Consider the following 23,398-nt stretch of genomic DNA (forward strand, 5'->3'; position numbering starts at 1 on the left):
ACGACATTTCATTGGCTAGCAGAAAGAGGAGCCATTTTCAAACTTCGCAGGTGCCCCAAGGAAAACAAGATCTGTTAACGAGTTCATGTTATCCTTAGGTAACATTGCAAATTGTTGCATAGGAGTAAGGTGTGTCGTAAAGACATCCGTTAAGTTAAGAGGAAACCATTTTGATTCATTTCATAAGTAATTATTGTTTTTTAATGACTGACAGTGCTTGATGTTCATTGAAAGTGTAGATTACTAGATTTACTGTAATTTTGCGTGAAAGGAAAATGGGAAACATATAGATAAACAGGGAATGAAACCTGGACCTTTTCATCACTTGTCAGGTGCTCTGCCGCTTGAACTACCTTTGCTGATAATCACATTCCAAACCATTACATTAGCATGATTTTATACATGTAGCATTGAAAAGTGTAAAAATTGGTGTAGTGTATTGACTGTAGCTTGAAAAGGCCTTAAGGGACCAGTAATTCATCTGTTTCTTTAACATTCATATCCCTGCACAAGTTGAGTCCCTAACTTTAGTCTGGTTGGGACCAATATTGCCTAAACACTATAAAACGCAAATGCGAGGCAGCAAGTATGAATGGATTGCCGCAAATAGAATTTAGCACTTGCTTTTTAAAATATATAAGTGTTATAGATGATTCATAGCCAAACTTTAAAGATGCTAATGATAAATACCGGGTAACAACTTACAATAGTTTAATTAAGTCATAAATTGGCACTACTCTCTTGATCCATCCTACAGTTAACGAGTGCGGGTACAGTGACCCTACGACATACATGTAACATGACTTGTACGCAACTGTGTGTTCCGATTTGCATACATTGAACACAAAAGGTTTAATATTTAGAAATCTGTTAGCACACAATAAATTTTAGCTTTCAGGAGCTCTTGTGTCAAAGGCACTAAAATTAGTAGTGCGTCATGTTTTCTGTTTTACAGTACCTGTGGGCTATTTGGGATAATATGTCGATGGTGCAACCATTAGGGCGGGTGCAAATACCTTTTCAGTTTTAATTTAGATCTGTCCCTTCAAACCACACTGACTCAGAACCTTTAATTAATCAGTCCTGAGCGCCGAGTATTGGTGTAAATTTTAAGCCCTTCAGGTGTTTATTGTGACGTCTTTCCTTAAGTGAAAAATTCTAAAATGGGCATAAAACAACAATCAATCAATCGTTCCGCACATATTTGATGATAGTGATATAATTACGTATTGTACTTTTTCAGATTGATTATAACTACCTGACTACTTATATGTCATTGTGGTGCCAGTTCTGATCTACCATGAGTCAGTTCACAGAGCTGCGTGGTTTGTACCACCTTAGGGAAACCATTGGATCAGGTACACACACATGATAACTTGTAGATAACTTTATATTTTAGATTGTTTTGAAATCTTAATGCATGTAAGTATCAGTAAGTATCAAGGTAATTTGTTTCTGGACATCTTGGCAGCAAATTGGTTGAGTAACAGATGTTTAACTTCAATATTTGAAGGAATTCATTATTAAAAGGTGAAGTAATGAGATATGTTTATGTAGCAAAAGCCCGCGACAAACAGTCCATGACTGGAGAAGTGCCCTTCTCTTCACTTGCACCCCTCCATTTTCAGATCCTAGATGAAACACTGTGTTAAACTATTTGAATTATTTAGAAATGTTTAATATATATTTAAAAAAAAAAACCAAAATCTTATTGATGAGTTAAGCTACTACATGTACTGTAATATTTCATATTAACATTTTACAATGTGCTGCTAAAATAAATAAGGGATGTGATTGCAAGTTTCAATTTAAAATGTTCATGTTGAAATGATGCCATGCTTGATTTTTCAGGTGGATTTGCAAAGGTGAAGTTAGCATACCATGCACTCACTGGAGAAAAAGTTGCCATCAAGATCATGGACAAACGATCTCTTGGAGTAAGTGTCTTCTTCAACTTAATAGTCAGTAAACACATGTACATGTTGAATTACCTGTACCTGTTCAAGTCTGTATAAAGCAAAATGTAACTGAATGTGTTAAAAGCATTACGTTTAACAAAATGATAATTATTTTTGTATTCCTAGGAAGATTTACCGAGAGTGAAAACCGAGATAGAAGCCATGAAGGACCTATGTCATCAACACATTTGTAAACTTTACCAAGTGATTGAGACAGAGACCAAGTTTTTCATGATTTTAGAGGTAATTTAAACAAATCAAACTGTTGCCTTGTTTAAAAAACTAAATTCTCAATTTATAAGTCATATTTCTTTGACTTAAATGTTGTCAAGTTTTTGTTTTGATGTTTGATTGAGTAAAATACGGATAAGACTACATTTGTGGAAAAAAAAACTGTTCTCTAATACAAACAAATTATTGTTCAGCCTGACCCTAGCTGTAGAATCAAAACATTTAATCTTTCATTTATTTATGCTTCGCTTTTATTCATTCAGTGTCGCAAATTTTGGATTGTGATATTTCATTTGATATTTTTCAGCATATATTTATATCTAAATAAAAAATTCAATTTTAAAGACAGAAAAGCATCATTACCAAGATAAAGAAGAAATATCTATAATCAAGTGAAGAACGTTTAATGTGCATTTATCAGCTTATTTTGAATAGGCATGTGTATGGATTACATACAAATGCACATTTGTATTGCATGCTTAATGAGACTTTTCTATTTTCTATTTTTGCAGTATTGTCCGGAGGGAGAGCTGTTTGATTACATTGTATCTAAAGACAAGCTGTCAGAGGAAGAGGCCAGGATATTCTTCAGACAAATTGTTTCTGCTGTAGCATACATACACAATCGAGGATATGCCCACCGGGATCTGAAACCAGTAAGTCTGTAGACGGAAAAAACAAGGAGTCTGAATTTTAGTTTAGTATCACCTGCAGCAGATTTATGATTGTTCAGAAGTATTGCTTGTTTTATATACAATGTAATTAAAATCATTATCAAATTTGACAATTGAAGGGCGACATAAGAATCCCCCTTCCTTTCTAACGTTTTATCCTACATATTTTTATGACAATAATTTCAACATTATGTTCTCACCCTAAAATGGTTTTAAAAAAATTGTGAAGTTAGGGAATTTTAATTTCTGTCATTGAAAATATCTACATGACCTTTTTTTTATTCAAAATTTTCACACTTCTAATGCTGCCATTTAATTTTTTTGTAGGAAAATTTGTTATTAGACGAGGATCAGAATTTAAAACTTATCGACTTCGGTTTATGTGCAAAACCTAAGGTAGGCATATACATGTATGTCATTGCTTATTCAGAATGCAAGTTCATATAAAATTTTTATAAAATCATAATTTTAAATATTCCAATGAAATTATATTGTTTTAGAATTAAGTTCAATTTACCCAGTGATCAAATATTAGACTCAAAACAAAAAGTTTTATTTGATAACTAGATGAGATAATATTAGCAGAAAACTAAAAGTACATACACATCTAAATATATGTCCATGTAACTAAAAAGAAAATGTAAAATACTTGTTGGCATCGTTTACAGGGAGGTATGGACAGTCAGCTATACACCTGTTGTGGAAGTCCAGCTTACGCTGCCCCAGAGCTTGTGTCGGGGAGGGAGTATCTGGGATCTGAGGTGAGACAGTGAGGCTTGTCTGAGATCAGGTGCTCAATTCATGTTGGTTGTTAATTAACGAAGCCACAAGCAAGATCTACTGTGTTGAAAATTTCTTTGATCAAAGAAAGAGCTTTGCTTATTTATATGTGCTAGATATTAATTGATCAATTCTTTCTTAAAGGAAACTTATTGCTGCAGAATACTGGAGTTTTGTTTTTGTTTTCAGGCTGATCTGTGGAGTATGGGAATTTTACTGTATGCCTTACTCTGTGGTTATCTTCCCTTTGATGATGATAAAATCCCATCCTTGTATAAAAAGATACAGGTAATGTGAAAAGAAGACTGGTATTGGTTAAAGTTCACATAACATCTTTGAGATTCATTTTCAACTCCAGCTATAACAGCATTGTTGGTTAGGTATCTAAGACCTATAGCATGACTACGCTGTCAATAACACATGTCCCGCCATATTGCCTACTCTACTTTGGATTTAAGAGGAAGTTAAGCATTTAGTTAACTATACAATGTTTCATATAAAAAAAAGAGTTACGTTGTCATCGTAGTCTGTTCCTTGGCAGTTGAATTGTGAATATCTTTCTTAAAATTGGGAGAAATTAACGTTTTTTGGCACTGGTAATGGTAACGTTTGTCGGTACGAGTTATATAAGGGGAAAAAATGCTGGTCATCACTAGTGGTTCACACTTGAAGGGAAATATTCTCCATTTGTTGCATATGCTGAAGCTTTGTTCAAAGCAATATTAGGCTATCTAAATTTAATTCCCTGGTTCTCAGGCCAATTTTCTCCAAAACAGATGCGGGAGGGCGGCATTTTATTTTTCATTTTATTGGCAATAAAGTAGATGAGGGAGGTATTTTTTTAATTTTAATTTCCGAATTTTCTTTAACATAAAGATAATTTTTTTTAATCACAGATATACTTTCCAGATTCTGCTTTATCCATTGCTTAACAGCATGTAAACATCGTAGGTAATGTCCTCGAATGTATTTTCAAACGAAATAGCCAAAATCTCATTGTAAATGGCTACCGGAAGTGATATTTGAATACTAAACTACGAAACAAATGAGGTCGGAAAATGCAATACCAACTTTTTATTTTATGAAACATACAATAAAATCGGCAATGCGGCTACCTCAAAACGGATGCGCGTGGGCCTGAGAACCAAGATTTCAATTTTATATGGCCTTACGTTTTTAAATTCCTGTATGTTATTGTCTGAAAAGAGATTTGAAGTACACAACATGTACATGTACTTGTACTAAGTATAAAATGTGTTTATTTCAGCATGTTTAAAATATATACATTTACATTGTAATAACACTGGAAATACATGCAAATTCGAACATTTTTGAAATGTACAATATATTTCAGAGTGGGAAATATGAGACTCCATCATGGTTGTCAGAGGAAAGTAAATCGCTGATAACCTCAATGTTACAAGTCGACCCTAAAAAACGAGTCACGATACGAAACCTTCTCAACCACTCCTGGCTTATGAGTGAGGTTCAGTGCCCCGTGGAATGGCAAAGTAAATATAAGGTATATTAATGTGAAAAGATTTTTTAAGTGTGTGATGACTGGATTGATTCTTTACAAAATCTTAATTAACTGCTGTTTTAGTGCGTTACTTTGTCATTATCATTCAATAATGGTATTTAACATGTTGAACAGAGGTGCCTTGATGAAGACTGCATTACAGAGTTGGCTGTGCATTATGGAAAGACAAAGAAAGAAATGGAAGCAGCTGTTTCTGAGGTTTAGTGTTGCATATTTATATATAAATAATTGTCTTCATATACTTATTAAAATTATTGACATGTGCAAAGATGTAGACATATTTTAGAAAAATGAGATGGGTGAACATGACGAGAGATAAGCCCATAGCGCAACAAACATGAAGGTGAAAAATTAAATCTCAATTACATCAAAATTTTCCTTAATATTTCATCTAACATTAAAGTATACTTTATGTTAAATCTCTACAACTTGCACAAATCTCATGAAAATTGAAATTATTTACCTATGAAATATTATACACACATGAAAGAGGACAAAACGAGTAATTTTTAGCTCTACTGGTCAGAGACCAGAAGAGCTTATGCGATAGTAATGCGTCCGTCGTCCGTCCGTCTGTCTGTCTGTCTGTCTGTAAACAATTTTTCAAAATGCTACTCCTATTAGAGTTTTGGTCCGATTTCAATATAACTTGGCACACAAGTAGACTACACTAAGATACATAATTCTGTGCATCGGTTTTTGATTTCGATGAACAGTGTTGCCATGGTTACTAAAAACAGAAATTTCTTTGAACTTCTTTCAAAATGCTACTCCTCTTACAATTTTGGTCCGATTTCAATATAACTTGGCACACAAGTAGACTACACTAAGATACATAATTCTATGCATCGGTTTTTGATTTTGATGTATGGTGTTACCATGGTTACTAAAAATAGAAATTTCTGTGAACTTCTTTCAAAATGCTACTCCTCTTACAGTTTTGGTCCGATTTCAATATAACTTGGCACACAAACAGACTACACTAAGATACATAATTCTGTGCATCAGTTTTTGATTTCGATGTATGGTGTTGCCATGGTTACTAAAAATAGAAATTTCTGTGAACTTCTTTCAAAATGCTACTCCTCTTACAGTTTTGGTCCGATTTCAATATAACTTGGCACACAAGTAGACTACACTAAGATACATAATTCTGTGCAACGGTTTTTGATTTCGATGAACAGTGTTGCCATGTTTACTAAAAATAGAAATTTCTGTGAAATTTTATTTTAAATACTACTCGTCCACCAGTTTTGTTTTGATTTCAATATAATGTGGCACACAAGTAGACTACACTAAGATACATAATTCTGTGCATCGGTTTTTGATTTTGATGAACAGTGTTGCCATGGTTGCTAAAAATAGAAATTTCTGTGAAATTCTTTCAAATGCTACTCCTCCTTTAGTTTTGGTCTGATTTTAATATAACTTGGCACACAAGTAGACTACACTAAGATACATAATTCTGTGCATCAGTTTTTATTTTGTTGAGTGTCAAGGATCATTTTTCTATTGATTCCTGTTTTGAAGTCAAGTCACAACTGCTACTTTTCTCTTCCTTTGTTTTAAGTATAAACCAGTAGAGGTACAGTCTCGACAGAGACTTCTGGTTTCACACTATAACACTATTTTTCGATATGAGTGGGTCTTCTCTCCATTTTTTTGAGAGTTAATCCTCAAAGTTTGCATACAAATATACACATTTTGATTTCCAAAATCATGGAGCAAAGACCCACTATACCTTAAAATTATAATTTTATGACATAACTTTCGTATCTTTTCGAGAAATGCTTGAAGTCCCTTAAGTCAAGGGCCATATCACAAACATGATTTAAATGTGACACTTCATCAGGACTTGGCGTAGTGGTTAGCATGCTAGTCGCAATAGAGAATGCAACTGAGGATTTTTATTGCCAGGGTTTTAACCCAATGGATACCACATTATTTTTTTTAATAAAAGAATAAATTTTAATGAAATATTTTTTTGTTTATCTTGACTTCACGAATGATAAGAACTTTACTTCAATACTAAATTAACAATTTGAATATGATTTTTAGCTCACCTGAGCTGAAGGCTCAAGTGAGCTTTTCTGATCACATTTTGTTCGCGTCCGTCCGTCCGTCTGTCTAGCTGTCCGTCCATCCGTCCGTCCGTCTGTAAACTTTTCACATTTTCGACTTCTTCTCAAGAACCAATGGGCCAATTTTAACCAAACTTGGTACAAAACATCCTTGGGTGAAGGGGAGTTTGTTAAAATGAAGGGCCAAGTCCCCTTACAAGGGGAGATAATCAAGAAAAGACAAAAATAGGGTGGGGTCACTAAAAAAATCTTCTTCTCAAGAACCACTGGGCTAGGGAAGCTTAAACTTATGTGGAAGCATTCTTAGGTAGTGTAGATATTAAATTGTTAAAATCATGACCCCCGGGGGTAGGTTGGGGCCACAATAGGGAATCCAAGTTTTACATAGAAATGTATACAACAAATCTTTAAAAATCTTCTTCTCAAGAACGACTGGGCCAGGGAAGCTGAAACTTATGTGGAAGCATCCTTGGGTAGTGTAGATATTAAACTGTAAAAATCATGACCCCTGGGAATAGGGCGGGGCCACAATAGGGAATCCAAATTTTACATAGAAATATATAGAACAAATCTTTAAAAATCTTCTTCTCAAGAACCAGTGGGCCAGGAAAGCTGAAACTTAGTGGAAGCATCTTTAGGTAGTGTAGATATTAAATTGTTAAAATCATGACCCCCGGGAGTAGGGGGTGCCCACAATAGGGAATCCAAGTTTTACATAGAAATATATAGAACAAATCTTTAAAAATCTTCTTCTCAAGAACCACTGGGCTAGGGAAGCTTAAACTTATGTGGAAGCATCCTTGGGTAGTGTAGATATTAAATTGTTAAAATCATGACCCCCGGGTGTAGGGTGGGGCCAATATGGTCGATCAAAGTTTTACATAGGAATATATAGGAAAAATCTTTAAAAATCTTCTTCTCAAGAACCAGTGGGCCAGGAAAGCTGAAACTTATGTGGAAGCATCCTTGGGTAGTGTAGATATTAAATTATCAAAATCATGACCCCCGGGTGTAGAGCGGGGTCACAATAGGGAATCCAAGTTTTACATAGAAATATATAGAACAAATCTTTAAAAATCTTCTTCTCAAGAACCACTGGTCCTGGAAAGCTGAAACTTATGTGGAAGCATCCTTGGGTAGTGTAGATATTAAATTCTGAAATTCATTACCCCTGGGGGTAGGGCAGGGCCACAATAGGGAATCCAAGTTTTACATAGAAATATATAGAACAAATCTTTAAAAATCTTCTTCTCAAGAACCACTGGGCCTGGAAAGCTGAAACTTATGTGGAAGCATCCTGGGGTAGTGTAGATTCTAAAGTTTTAAAATCATAAAAGGGAAGGGGGTAGTGGGGCATGATAGGTATAGCAAAAGTGGTAAAGAACTGCATCACCCAAGTTACTCAGGTGAGCGATGTGGCCCATGGGCCTCTTGTTATATATCTGAAGGTAGTGGGCTTTCTGCACGCTAAGTTCACCCATCTCCTTTAGTAATAAATCCAATTTCTGTATTCTAATGTCTGAATAGGTTTTGCTTTGTTTTGTAGTTTAAGTTTGATTACCTAACAGCCACATACTTCCTCCTTCTTGAAAAGAAAATGAAAGGACGACCTGTCAGACTTCTAAATAAAGTCAGGCATGATGGATCAAGCCGGGTAACGCACATTTTATTGCTGACCACCATACCTTCATTTTAGTGATTTTAGTTCAAATGGTATATGATCTAACCTTTCTGTAATTTTTTTTATGATTTAGGAAAAGAGAAGTCACAGTGCGGATGATGCAGCCTGTTATGAACTTGTGTATTCGCCAAGACTGGCAGCATCAGAAAGAATAGAATCTCCTGTGAACCACAGCAACAGAAAAGACCTCGGGCCCCGCCCCACAACCTACGGGGGCTGTGAGGACAGGGGAAGAATTAGAGCCCGAGAGAGACTTCCATTCTCATCTAAAGAGGAACAGGAAAATGAGAAAAACTCTGTTATTTCTAGACAGAAGAGTAAAGATGACAAAGAAAACTTTGCTGTTCCTCTGACTCCAGGTATAAAGACTCCGAAACCAAAAACTGCAAAGACGCCTTATCAACAGCTGCTGATACCACCATCTAAACCTAGGTCACCTCTAATGGCCAAACAGTTAATACCCACATCACTTGATGATACATGTACGTACAAGCAACTGATTTTTTTTATTTACTGTATATATATAACTGAAAATAATAGTGAAGATCATAATATCTTGGACTTGCTCCATAAAATGTTATTTTGTTCTATATATTGTAAAACAGATATATTAATAGACTGAACAATTTAATATAGATGTCAGATTTGAAATGCTAGGTTCTGTTTCCTGACAAAAAATATGATTATTTCTCTAAGAACTGATTATTTATTTTTCAGTATCCCCAGGTAAAGCAGACAGTTCAGTAATAAATACAACCCTTTCTCCCTCTCGATCTTATGATTCTCAGCTCAATAGACTACCAGAGCAACTAACACCACTTAGTGCAAACAAAAGGTTTGTTTTTCTTCTTCTAGTATCTGTGGTAGATTTTTAAACACAACAATTAAATTTTATTTTCAAATGTACTTTGTTATACCAGGAGTTCAAAATTTTTTTTGTCATGGTCAAGTCCAGGACTTAAAGAGTAAATTTTAGGCAAGTCCGAGGAAGAAATTTCAGAGTCCATATTTACCTATATACATCATTAAATTTATGTTACTTGTAATTTATTTTCATTTGTTGCATTGAATGAACAAAGACTATATGTATTAAAATATGTTTTAATTTTTATTTTACCTCCATAAACTGTCATATAGTCATACATGAGTATTTCAACACATACCAGACTGATAGATTTGTACATTACAATAACTTTTTTCACTATTGAATAAACCATCTGTTACAATAAATAAAAATTAGAATGTGCTGTAAGTCACAGCTAAAACCGAAATTTAACAAACTCATTGCCGTTTGTTATATAGGAGGAAACATGAGAAATTTAAAAGCAAAGTCTAATCGCAACGGAAAATAAAAAGACGGATTGTATTATTAAACGTTATTGTTTTGTGGGTATTTTAACGCCAACAAACTCACCTTTTTACTTAACACATTTGAGAATTTGCTTTACTTTTAGCTTTACGATCATTTTTTTAACTTATAAAAAAAGATAAACAAGAAACATAGGATGAATTGAAGCTGATCCGGAATTTGTTAAGTAAAAAATACACTTTGTAAGGCAAGAATGATGCTGGTTTCCATTTCCAATTTTCCAGTATCATTCACTTTGACTTACAATTAAACACAATGTATTTGATTTTTTTCTGCTTTTTTGCTGCTATGCAAGCTTTCATCTTTCAACTGGAAGGGCTAGTTTATTTGAAGTTAAAGGAATATTATTCGGTAGAATAATGAATTGAAGCTGAAAGTAAAAAATACATTTACATAACCATGGATAATAATCAAAAATATCTGAATTAAAAAAAAAATATTAAGAAATGACAATCATTCTTTTTGTAACCATCTCTGTTAGAATTTTAAAACTAAAATCTCCAAGATTTGACTGATATCTAAAAATCACCCATTTCAATTTGGTGAATTTGAAATATAACTTATTTCTGAAAATTTTGGCTAGTGGCGTTGAATAAATTTAAAGAAACCATATCATGAGCTTCAGTAGCTTGGCTTGGCAATTACAGGGCCACCAAGGTCAAAGGTCATGAAGGTTTACACTTCCATAAATTGTGAAATTTTAGAAAACGTGTGATAAACTCTAATAGGGCTGCCTCTGCTGACGGACTAGAAGGCGATTTCACCCCCAAATCCAGGAAAGCCTCGGTGTTCGGAAGTTTAGAGAGGATGTTTAATATGCTGACCCCCAAAAAACAGAACAAGTCAACTTCTGATGGCCCTAGGAAAGTCAAGGTTTGTCTCATGTCTTCTGTCCTCAACATTTATATGTTTTAGTCATTAAAAGTTAACTGAGTTTTGCAGGCAGCTGTTGATGAAGATGTATTTAAAGTTCAAGTGAAATGTGATGCTCACATCTGATAAAAAAAGAATACAGTATGCAATATTTTATTGCTTTCTTTGTGAAAAGATTAGAATTTTTTTCCCTCCAAATGATTTTTTTGTTGTTGTATATTTTAGGCTTTACACAACATATTCCGAACAAATGAAACCAATTCTGAGTTTGTGTTAGGAAGACTAAAGGAGGTGGTGGAGGAGAAATGTATACCCTACAAACAGAGCGAGTAAGTTATAAATACTCTGGGGATCATAATTTTTTAGAAATTGATGTTGACCTTGTAGCTTGACCTATTAATCTTTTGAAAGACTATTACTGTGATCCTGAGATGCCACATGAGGGGCATCTGTGTTTACAAACATCTAATTTTTTTAATTTCAAATTTTACTGTTATTGTACTAAATTTTTATCATAATAGCAGAAAAATTATATGATATGAAAAAATTTATTTCAGTTACACACTTCGCTGCACAGTGATGAGTGACTGGTCCCGCGTACAACTGGCCTTTGACCTTGAGATCTGTACTTTACCCAAGGTTCCTTACATAGGAATCTGTAGGAAGAGGGTAAAAGGAGACACCTGGCATTATAAGAAGCTCTGTGAAGATATACTAGCTTCCTGTAAACTGTAAGTCTTATCCTGGTAAGTTTCCTGCAAGGTGGGCAGAATTTTATTCCTAAGCATGGGTGGTAGATAACTGAACAGATTGAACTAACAGGGTCATAGGTAAATGTTAATTAACAGACCTAATCAGCGTTTTGGTGGGGTGATATTACTTATTGGGATAGGATTTTCTATTATGAATTTTTAACAGTTGTTTAATTTGGTTGATTAATATCCTTTGATCTGTTTGTGTAGATTGCAAGATCTCAAGAAGATGAACATGAACAATTTTATTTTTTTTTTCTTCTAATTTCTCTATTCTTTACTCCTTTTTATACACCCGTCTTAAGACGGGACGTATTATGTTATAGGCTTCGTGTCCGTCTGTCCGTCTGTCCATTCCTGTCCGGCTCATAACTTGAATACTATTAGGCCTAGGATTATCAAACTTTGTCAACTCATACTTCTTGGGTAGAAGGTGTGTCGCGCACAAAAAGTAGGTCGCTCTGACCTTTAATAAAGATGCTATAGCCAAATATGGAAAAATCCTGTCCGGCTCATAACTAGAAAACTATTAGACCTAGAGCTTTCAAACTTGGCAAAAGTATACATCTAAAGTAGAAGGTGTGTCGCGGCCTAATTCAAGGTCACTGTGACCTTAAATTATAGTGAATTTTTTTAAAAAACTAAGTCTTTTAAATTCTAAATTTCATAATCCTAAAAAATGTAAAAATATAGTTGTATGCTTATTAAAAAACGTTAAATTAAGTAAAAACTTGTTTTTTCATTATATACTATACAGCAATCTGTAACAAATGTTTATGCTTTGAGAGGAATTCAGTTTGTCCCATGGGCTTAATTATCAAGCACTGGTCAAGAAGAATTTTGATAGCAGAAATTTGCATGTCAAATTAGAGAGAAATTAATGAGTTTATTGTCAGGAGCTAAGAGCACCTCTAGATCTGATGCAGATGTTATCTTAATTCATCTCTTAGGAGTTGGGCAAAAAGAAATGGCCTCATAGTTGCTTGTGCTAATTAAGAGTTCTTGATGGCTAGTCCAGATAAAGATCTTTCAATAGGTGTAATGAAATTAAAACGAATTGATGTTTTAGTGTATGATTAAAACTAAATTAGTATTGTATAATATGATTAAAACTAATTATATATGTGTTCATTTAAAAAAAATATATATATATTTCAATTTTTATATATTTCGACAACGATGCTATAGCAAAATATGGAAAAATCCTGTCCGGCTCATAACTAGAAAACTATTAGACCTAGAGCTTTCAAACTTAGCAAAAGTATACATCTAAAGTAGAAGGTGTGTCGCGGCCTATTTCAAGGTCACTGTGACCTTTAATTAAAATGAATTTTTTTAAAAACTATGTCTTTTAAATTCTAAATTTCATAATCCTAAAAAATGTAAAAATATAGTTGTATCCTTATTAAAAAACATTAAATTAAGTAAAAACTTATTTTTTCATTATATACTTTACAGCAATCTGTAACAAATGTTTATGCTTTGAGAGGAATTCAGTTTGTCCCATGGGCTTAATTATCAAGCACTGCAAGAAGAATTTTGATAGCAGTAATTTGCATGTCAAATTAGAGAGAAATTAATGAGTTTATTGTCAGGAGCTAAGAGCACCTCTAGATCTGGTGCAGCAGTTATCTTAATTTATCTCTTGGGAGTTGGGCAAAAAGAAATTGCCTCATAGTTGTTGTGTTAATTAAGAGTTCTTGATGGCTAGTCCAGATAAAAATCTTTCAATTGGTGTAATTAATTAAAACAAATTGATGTTTTAGTGTATGATTAAAACTAAACTAGTACTGTACAATATGATCAAAACTAATTATACATGTGTTAATTGAAAAAAAAAAATTATATTTCAATTTTTATATATTTGCTACAAATTGCAGTCATGTCTCACTAGTATTATTTGTTATAATCAATCCTTACACTGTAAGTCTCTTAGAGATGTATAATCATGATAATAAGAAATGGAAAATAGATAATTGAAATCTGTGTCAATCTGTTAATCATGGCTACCTGATTTTCTTGCATCCTAACCAATTTATGATTATTGAACAATATTTGACGGGCGTATCATGCTGTGGCGGGGCACTTTATTCCTAGATATTGAACTACTAATATGTATCACAATATACATGTATGCAATTATCACCTGCAGACATTTGCTGATCATTCATCATTTTTATAGTTATGAAATGTATATATTTGAAATATACTGTGGTTTTTATTTTTCAGGAAATAAAACTTGGTTGTGATTAATCTCAGTTCTCTACAAAGTGGGAAACAGATAGGACCCAAGGGAAGGAACGGCAGGAATTAAGATCCGTCATTACTGTGATTTTATACTGTGAATGCTTTCTGCAAAACGGTGCTTATGGAATATTTTATTAAATTTGATCAAAATTGTAATTTGATACTCACATTAAAACTAATGTAGAAAAATCATATTTAGGTTTTATGTATGAAAGATTATTGGTATTGTGAATGATATTTACCTCATTTTATTTCAATCATATTTTTAGTTCATTTGAACTGTAAGCTCAAGTGACGATTTCTAATCACCTGTTGTCCATCCGTCTAATGTCTGTAAAATTTTTACATTTTCTATTTATCAAGAACCCAGGGCCAATTTCAATCAAACAAAGCACAAAGTAGTTTTGGGTTAACAAGATAAACCATATTTCTTTGGTTATCTCGTAGAGTTTGAGTGGGACTACAGTTATTATGATCACAACTCTTTCGATTATCTAAAGATGAACAGCAGGGCTAAAGTTATTCAGGTGAGCATTGTGGCTTATTGACCTCTTGTTTATTTACCCTGTCAAGAAATACAGACTGTATGACTTATGTAATATATTACTCCAACATGTATGTGCACCACATAACTTACGTAATATATGTTTTCATTAAAGTGCTATTATTATAAGGAAAGTTTTAGATTGGTATCAGTACATAACAAGTACAGAACTTTAAAAAATTGTAGAAAGCTATTGTATATTTCCTAAAATATTCTTTTGCAAAAAAACTTTGGAACTATTATTTTTATGTAAACAATGTTGCATCACTACTAATACAGCAACTTCATGTACAACTCTTTTAGGGCTCTCCAATGTCTGTTCAACATAAAAGATATTTCAAATTATGTTTTATTTATCTTTTTTAAAAGTAGAATTGTGTCAGATATTTTACAATTAGTCTACTTTTTATTAAAATTTAATTTTTAATGTTATCCTGTAAATACATACTACCATTATATTGTAGATAAACATGCTCTCTCACTCCCTTCCTCTCCCCTCCTTTTTTTTTTGTATATAATATTTCATTGTCTTATATATTTTTTTCCTATGAGCTTTCACCAAATGGCAAATGCACACACACAGTCACACACACACACACACAATAGCAATATTTCCTATGTATCACTACACTGTCAGATCTGTATGTGTACTTAACAGTGTTGTCATGTTACAGATAATGATACTGATTTATTGTTCAAGGAAGGAGTACTTTATTCTTAAAATTTTTTATGAAGAATCAGGAATAAAAAGTTACCTGAGTAATGTTCTTCTTCTTGTCACTGCCTATTTTACAGGTATATGTACTTACTCATAAGAAATTTAAAATATTGACATTAAATGGAAGGTCTCATAAAAACAACCATTTCAGCTTACTTTCAGAGAATTGATGCAAGGGCATATTTATACCTTTTATACCCCCCCCCCCCCCGCAAACGAAATTTAGGGGGGGTATATTGGAATCACCATGTCCGTCTGTCTGTAGACGAGATTTTGTCCGGACCATTACTCAGAAACTATTGGTAGGATTTGTCTGAATATTTGTACACATTATTCACCATATGAAGGTGTGCACCTGGTATTTTCATCTTAATTGTATGATTATTTTGAATTTTACAGGTGTGTTTTTTTTCTCATTTTTATTTTGTGGTTATGTACAGATCGTTTCTCAGAAACTATTGCAAGGGTTTTTCTGAAAATTTGTACACTTATTATTGACCATATATGAAGGTGTGCACCTGGAATTTTCAACTTTATTTGTTCATTTTTCTGGATTTTACAGGTTTTATTTTTTATTTTAATTGACTTGTTCATTTTTGTTGAGCGCGAAAGACAAGTAAAAACAGCGTATTTCTTTATATTTTGAACGACTTTGACCAAAATTTCCAGGTCAAAGTTGAAAACTCTAATGCAGATAGTCCCTTGTCTCATTGGTGATGGTTTGGTATCTACACGGTTTAGGAGAAAAAGTCATAACCTTTTATTGAGGAATAGGTTTTAATTCCCTGGGGTGTCAAAGTTCAAATATGCAGGGCCAACTGTAAAGATGGAAAGACCTATTAAAAATAATACATCGTTCAAAAACACGTGGAGGGGGTATTTCCTAAGTGTGTATAAATTACTCTCATTGTCATTTTTACCAGGAGAGGTTGGGATCTAAGGTAAATTTTTCCCTGCCTATTCCTGTAAACCATGACTAACCAGTAAGCATAATTTTTCAGGATACCAGAAATTAGTTTTTGGTGTAGTGGGAAAAGCCAGGTGAACTTTTGACCTAACAATCAATAGCTGCCATTACCTTTACCATGATGTTCAAATGTACGAGGTTTAATGACAATCAGAAGTATTGATGTTAATCAAATAATAATGGGTTTCAAGACATTAGTCCGTAATAATTTGAATAGAAAAACCGGGTTTACATTGTTTTAATTGTCGCTCAAGTTACAATTAGAGTTTATCAAATGCATTTATTTATATTGGTAATCAAATGTATTTCAATCTCCATTTTCCTGAAGATGTGGAATACAAGTATATAAATTTTTCATTCTAATCAAATATAAAAACGCGTCAATTATAGTTAACAAAACTGATATTTTGTGTTGATATATAGTTTATGAGTAAATGGAATGTGTCAAAAGTACTGCACAGCATTGTCTCTAAGACAGATGTTTCATTAAAATCTAATATCGCGACAAATTACTTTTGTGCAAATGCGCTTACTTCATTTTCATAAATTATTTTTGTTGTAAGGAAAATGTAGCATAATTAATTCAATTTTACATGTATAAAGACTGCATAATGAATTTGAATTATAATTATTGATAAAAACGTAACAGATAATCATGCATCAAAAAGTACTCTAAAATTCTGAAAACCTGAAATTTTTCAATATCAATAAAAAGATCTCGGAGGGACGTTAAACAGACAAACAAACAATCTTCTTTGGGTGAGATTCATAAGACTGTGAATATTACATACATGGCCGTTGGGACCGCAGGGGGGGGGGGGGTGCCCCCAATAATTTTACCGATATAGAATACTATAGAAAACAAGAGATGTTTATAAAAGACTTATTGTATACCAAATTTTATCTCAATCTGTGCAACTTGTGTGAAGATGAAATGAACGGAAACTGCAAATAATTGGAATTTTTCCAAGTCTAGGGGCATGTCTCTGTCAAAAAAGGCTCGATCGAACCCAAAACAAAACTTGACCTAGTCCTAGATATTCTTATAATTAATCTGTACATCAAATTTCATTTTAAAATATGTGCAACCTCTGCAAAGAAAATGAACGGAAACTGACGGTGGACCGACGGAGTACCGACCGACAGACAGCAGCAAAGCAATTACCTTCCCTTCTTCGAAGGATGGCATAACTTTAAGCTACTACACGCTTATGCCCCCTCTATAAAAGCGTCTTATGATTTTTTTGCATGGATTGCAAGGATTTTTTGGTAGTTGATAGTGCCCCCAACTTAAAATGTTTTGCTGTGCTCCCCAAACCAGACTTGTCGAAATCCGTCGGTCCTGTCGGCAAGGCCGGTAAAAATTTGTCTGGACCGATAACATTTAAGAAATCGTCGGACCAGATGACCGTTTGAAAAAAATTGAGCGTATTGCAAACTAAAATTGCTTCGCTGCAGAACTCTATAGCTCTCCGATTCTAGCTATCCGCTGTTTCTCGATTTATTTCTCCATGTTTTTAAAACTGTCATCTCAAAGTATTGCTAACTGTGTGTTCCTAATATATTCTTTCACTGTTTGCACAACAACACATTCCTTACAATTATCATTAATAGCCGTCCTAGCCCTGAAATTAAGATCATTGAAAATTTTACCTACTAGTATTTATACTGCCATTCGGTTTGCAGGATAATTTGGTCCAATGCGATTCGAACAGATGTCAACTACGGGAGTGCTTAAGATAGAAGAGTAAAGAACTATTTTAAATCTAACTTTTTTGGAATTAAAGTAAAAAATTTGAAGATTTAATCTAGAATCGAGCGCACATTTTTGTGCGCAATGAATACACAGATTTTTCAATGGGTGGCACTGTAGCTCTCCGGTCTGTCAATATCTTTTTTTTCCGGAGAGCTACAGTTCTGCAGCTAGTCCTTCGGATGAGACCATATAAACCGAGGCCCCGCGTGTGTCGCAGTAGGTGCTGGCACGAAAAAGATCCCTTACTGCTCATTAGCCCTAATTAGTGCCGAGCATAAATTTATTACAATTTGCAGCTGCATTTACAAGTGGCTGTGGTGTCTTCGTTTGAGTGAAAAAATTTCGAAAGGGGAGTTCAACAACATACAAACATATAAACCTTACTTTCAAAACTGTAGCTAGAACATGCAAAGTATTCTGGATGTTCTTGATAGAATCGAAGTTACACAATGAGTAAAAAACTGAAAAATCATGTGTTTCTTTGAAGATATACGTATGTATCATAAAGCAAATGTTTTTAATTTATGAATATTCTGAGCATAGCAAAGATGCGACAAATAAGCTGCACTGTAAATCAAGAAAATATACGTACCGTTTCGTTGTTATCGAGCATGTCAAGGTCACGCAACTTTTGCGTAAAAATGTGATTTTGAACATGTTTTATTGTAATATAATTACAAAGGGATTGAGCACAAGTTCTGAAAACTTATAACGCCCTCTCCCTATACATGTAAATTACACATTTTTATTGTCACAGTTAAACATGCTATATGATAAAGTATTCAGTATTTGTAAACAAATTGATGCATTTTGCATATACCTGGTACGTATAAATATATAAAAAGTTGAACAAATTCACATATTAATATTGGTACAGTATTTAACAAGGAAATCTACCAGAATCCTTAATAAATGTGTGAACAAAAGAAGAGAGACGTTCATTCTCTGCAGCATTCAGTGAACCAACCCCCATAATAAGACATGTGTATCTAGTATGTGGATTTTATCAAATTGTAAAAAAAAATATGTAAAAATGTAACCAACAATTGAAGCATGCAAAGGAGAAAAATATGGTTTAATAATCTTTTTGAAGAATGTATCAAAATTCTTGGTCTACTGACATTCACTATTTGGTACGACACCTTGGTAACGTTTTCAGTTTTTCTGTGCACGCGTGCAATAAAGAGGAAAAGTAATATTTTTGTGTAGGGCCATACAATTTTTTCTCTCCATTAAATTAGACTGTCTATAATCTGTTATTTTCTGAAACCCAATTTTAATTTTAAACCTTATTGCATTCTCTCCTCACCATTGTATTAACCCAATATCAACGGTTTTTTCAACTAAAAATCAACCTCATTTCAACCAATTATCAACGCGTCTATTTAACATTGATATCTGACATTGAAACACCGTTGTAGTTCAACGCCTCAACTTTCATATGCAACCAAAATTCAACTTCTGTTCAACGTTGTTCAGTCTTGCTAATAAAGATTACCCCCCTAGGGTGAAAATGAAAATACCGAAATCTTATTTCACATGAACAGTACACCACATTTCATCTTCGAAAAGGTGATTTGGCTACTGCTTAAAGTGTAAGAAGTGTATAGGGGACCAGGATTTAAAGCTGAACACGATTCGTAAAAGGAATAAGTCCGCCATTTTTGCTCCCGATTCTCGCTACTCTGCATACCCCTATAAATAGAGCAAGACTTGGTCACTGTTTAGTGTAATCAGTCGACACCGGAGCAGACGGACGTATACTATGCAGCACTTGGTAGCGAGAATAGTTCGTAAAACTTCGTCTAATGCAGGAAAGAAAGATACCAAATAAATTTACAATTATAGTAGTGCAGTATACAAACAACAAAGATAAATGTAACTGCAATAAAATGTAAAGAAAGGTAATGCAAGATAACCAGCACGAACACGGTCGCCATTCCACGCCGATACTCGTGACAATAAAGCAGTCAGGTGTAACGAACTCGAGTGATCTAAATAAAACATCTCGTGTTGTTTAGTGTTTGTATAAATATGGCGGGAAAACAGTATATTTCCTGTATTTTTTTTTTGGTCTAATCAGGACAAACAACTGATTAACAAACAATATCAAATACTGAATAGCAGATAATTTTATACAAGACCTCAAAGCTGAATTGATTGTTTAACAAAATGTATTTTTTTTTACAGTTATAACATGTATTTTGTAGATTATTTATCCTTGCAATATTATTTAACAAGTCAATACCTCCTCTTGTTAAATTAAAAAAGTAGAATAAGAATGTCTTCACATACATACATGTCAATAGTATTAAATATAATAGTGACGTGCCATCGTGTTTGAAAGGGGGGGACAAGCCAGAGAAAAAAAAACAACTTCTATTTACTTGGAGGAAGGGGATGTAGGTCCCACTTCCTACAGTACCAAATGTTATTCATACAAAACTAGACCCGTGATTGGCTTTATTGTAACAAAAAGAGGGAGGCTGTCGGTGGTCTTTCAATGAAGATTTTTCAAACGTAAAGAGATGCTTGGAAAAAGAAGTGTGGGGAGCGCTTCCATCAGCTGCTGCGTGCTTGTATTCTCTCTCCCCCCCCGGTAACATTTTGGACGGGGTATAATTGGTCAGAAATGTACCGTAGCTGACATTTTTCATTTATATAGTGCAAGTCATAGGATGTGAGAGACAAATACTTTTACAAAAATGTGACGTCGGTTGGAAAGAAAGCTTGAGCTAATGTGTTTTTCATCGTCTTACATGGCTGTGGATGTTAATTTTGACTTTGTAAAAATAATGTTCAATATTTCAACTAAACGCGTGAAAATGTTCGATAATTATTACGATAGTAATTAAAGGCTGAAAAGGTATTTCTATATACTTGTAACATTTATTGTAAACAAAGAACCAGTTGGTTCTGGGGACCCGACCTCCATATTTCTAAGATTTCATTGTACAATGTAAATCATTCTATATCTTTTCAAGAAGAATAAAATTGCAGAATTAATTTTGGTCTTAGGTGTAAGTTCTTTTGTAAACGGGCCCCCTGATTTTAAAATTGTCTATTAGATTCATATTGATTCACTAAAATTATTTTTTTTTTAGATTTATCAATTGAAAAATAGACATGTCTTGTTAATTACTTTACACATAACATGTCGTGTTAATTACTTTATGAAGTTAAATGATTAATATCAATAATTTAGTTTTAAGATAATTACAGGATCAAATGCGAGAGCAGTTTCAGTTAATCCAGTCAATCTAACTCAAAAACACCCAAACTTCAAACAAATTGCAACAGAAATGATTCCAGTGGAATTTTGTTATTAATAATGTGCCGTTTGATATATCAAAACTCTAGAAAAAATATTTTTTTTTCCGATTACCAAAAACCCAATATTTGTTCGAAAATGCGAATAAATCTCCTTTTGATCAGACATTCTATTTATGCATAAAAATAGTTTTGCTATTTGGAATATGGTCTTCAAATTTTTTGACAGTCGATCACGCAGGAATGCGTCTGCAAACTGAAAGCGGTGATTATTTCATTAGTTGCTATGGACCCCTGTTCCCATGGCAACAGAAATAATAAAAAATCAAACCTTTCCAATTCTTTAGTACGGTTTCATGCAGGGACAAAATATATAGCTATATTAGGAATGAATTAGTATAGCATTAATTTGTTAGTGAGGACCTAAATTAATTTTTAAAAAGTTATACGGGATAATGTAAGCGCAGACATCCGAATTTTTAAACAAACACTGACATATTTATGCAGAAACTGTTTTCGCATTAACAATGCGACTTCACTTCCCGCCATTTTTTTTACCTGTTACTCCAGGTAAACTGAGGAGTATACTCGCGTAACACGGGTTGATCACCCGTGTCGAAGATAGGTTGTTTTATTTACAACTCTAGTGACTCGTGTAACCCGTGTCGCTTAATCGAATATACCCGTAGATGATATCGAAAATGGCGTATGCCTATTTACGAGTCGTGTTCAGCTTTAAAGGAGGAAAAAAAATTAATTTAATTTTTTTTTTCCTCCGGGTTTAAACATTTTAACACATCTGAAAGGCATAATCATCATCTTCCGAAAGATGTTTATGTTACCGCATAAAATGTAGAAGTTCAAGGGACCAGGGTCTTTTTGTAAATAAATAAAAAAAACTCATTTGTTGAACCTCATGAGACTCCAGGATTAAAATGAAAATTCCGAAACCTTATTTCACATCTACAGAGCACCACCAATCGGCATAAAATAGATGATTTGCGTTCACTATATAAAATGTAGAAGGAGTTCAGGGAACCAGGATTTTGTAGAAAAACATCATTGTTGACCCCCGTTTAGCCGAAATTGGTCCCAAGGATAAATATGGAAATTCCAGAATCTTATCACAGGAAAATATCTATCATATTCCAAAAAGATTAACTGTCTACTGCTTAAAATAAAGGAGGATTTTGAGGAGGAAGAGAGTGTGACAGACGGACGGACCAGTGTAACAACAATATATCTGAACTTTATTTTTTGAAAGTGCGGGTATAACAATACTTTGTCTAGAATCCTTTGAATAAGAAGCCTTAGAAGGTATGAAATTCAATGTTTTGTATAGCAGTGCTTAAAAAAATCATAGCATGTACGCTATAAATATGCCGAGAATATACTCGTCATTTCATTGCATTGACAGAATATTTAACTAAAACATTTCAGCCCAAGAATTGAAAGATTGCTGCCTATAAGTACTAGTTAGGAAAGAAATACTAATAAAAGGATAATCCTCGAACAAAGTGAGGATTGAATTAAAAAGACTAGTGAAGAGTATCGGTAGCTGGTACCTGTCAAGGATTAAATGTTTTCCAACTTCTGCGAAGCAGCTTGATACTTTCCCCGAATTTTGAAAATAGCAGTTGCAATGACGTAAATTGCATCGTTGTTCCTGATGCATTGGTGAATTGTGACCACCTTTATGCATTCTAATTTTTAAGTTTTACGTCAGGAAAATAAAAGAGTGACCGTATTCTAATTACTAAGTATCGCCATAGTAAATTATGCTGACTTCAAAATCTTAATGAAATCAATTGTTTGAAAGACGCAAAAATGAATTATTTATAACGTATGTATGATAACTGAATTTGACATTGATTAGTTAATACAATGAAATAGATGGATTCCACCGTACACATTCACATTTTATTATGCGACTCTATTAATTGATTTTCATCGTATT

General features: G+C 33.5%; 1 protein-coding gene across 4 annotated transcripts; it reads left to right on the forward strand.

The window, feature by feature from the left end:
• Positions 1-21: 21 nt before the first annotated feature.
• Positions 22-14,245, forward strand: LOC134266351 (maternal embryonic leucine zipper kinase-like). 4 transcript variants are annotated; one of them, XM_062748598.1, is made up of 17 exons: positions 22-98; positions 1,244-1,358; positions 1,852-1,937; positions 2,085-2,201; positions 2,702-2,845; positions 3,191-3,259; positions 3,532-3,624; positions 3,833-3,931; positions 4,998-5,165; positions 5,298-5,381; positions 8,811-8,918; positions 9,019-9,427; positions 9,663-9,780; positions 11,019-11,187; positions 11,413-11,516; positions 11,745-11,918; positions 14,169-14,245. In XM_062748598.1, the coding sequence occupies exons 2-17, from the start codon at positions 1,301-1,303 to the stop codon at positions 14,173-14,175; spliced, it is 2,007 nt and encodes a 668-aa protein (XP_062604582.1). In that variant the 5' UTR covers positions 22-98; positions 1,244-1,300; the 3' UTR covers positions 14,176-14,245. The 4 variants fall into 4 exon arrangements, with proteins under 4 accessions (XP_062604582.1, XP_062604581.1, XP_062604584.1 ...); XM_062748597.1 differs by having other exon boundaries at positions 38-129; XM_062748600.1 differs by having other exon boundaries at positions 38-129; positions 11,043-11,187.
• Positions 14,246-23,398: the final 9,153 nt, after the last annotated feature.

The sequence above is a fragment of the Saccostrea cucullata genome, unplaced genomic scaffold, assembly GCF_032062105.1.
Source record: "Saccostrea cucullata isolate Sc308-1 unplaced genomic scaffold, CSIRO_AGI_Scuc_v1 ctg914, whole genome shotgun sequence".
NCBI lineage: Eukaryota > Metazoa > Mollusca > Bivalvia > Ostreida > Ostreidae > Saccostrea > Saccostrea cuccullata.

Coding starts and splice junctions, on each gene's coding strand:
- LOC134266351 (XM_062748598.1), top strand. CDS start 1,301: ATGAGTCAGTTCACAGAGCTGCGTGGTTTGTACCACCTTAGGGAAACC. Junction 8,919..9,018: donor GGCATGATGGATCAAGCCGG/GTAACGCACATT, acceptor TTTATGATTTAG/GAAAAGAGAAGTCACAGTGC. Junction 9,428..9,662: donor CACATCACTTGATGATACAT/GTACGTACAAGC, acceptor TTTATTTTTCAG/TATCCCCAGGTAAAGCAGAC.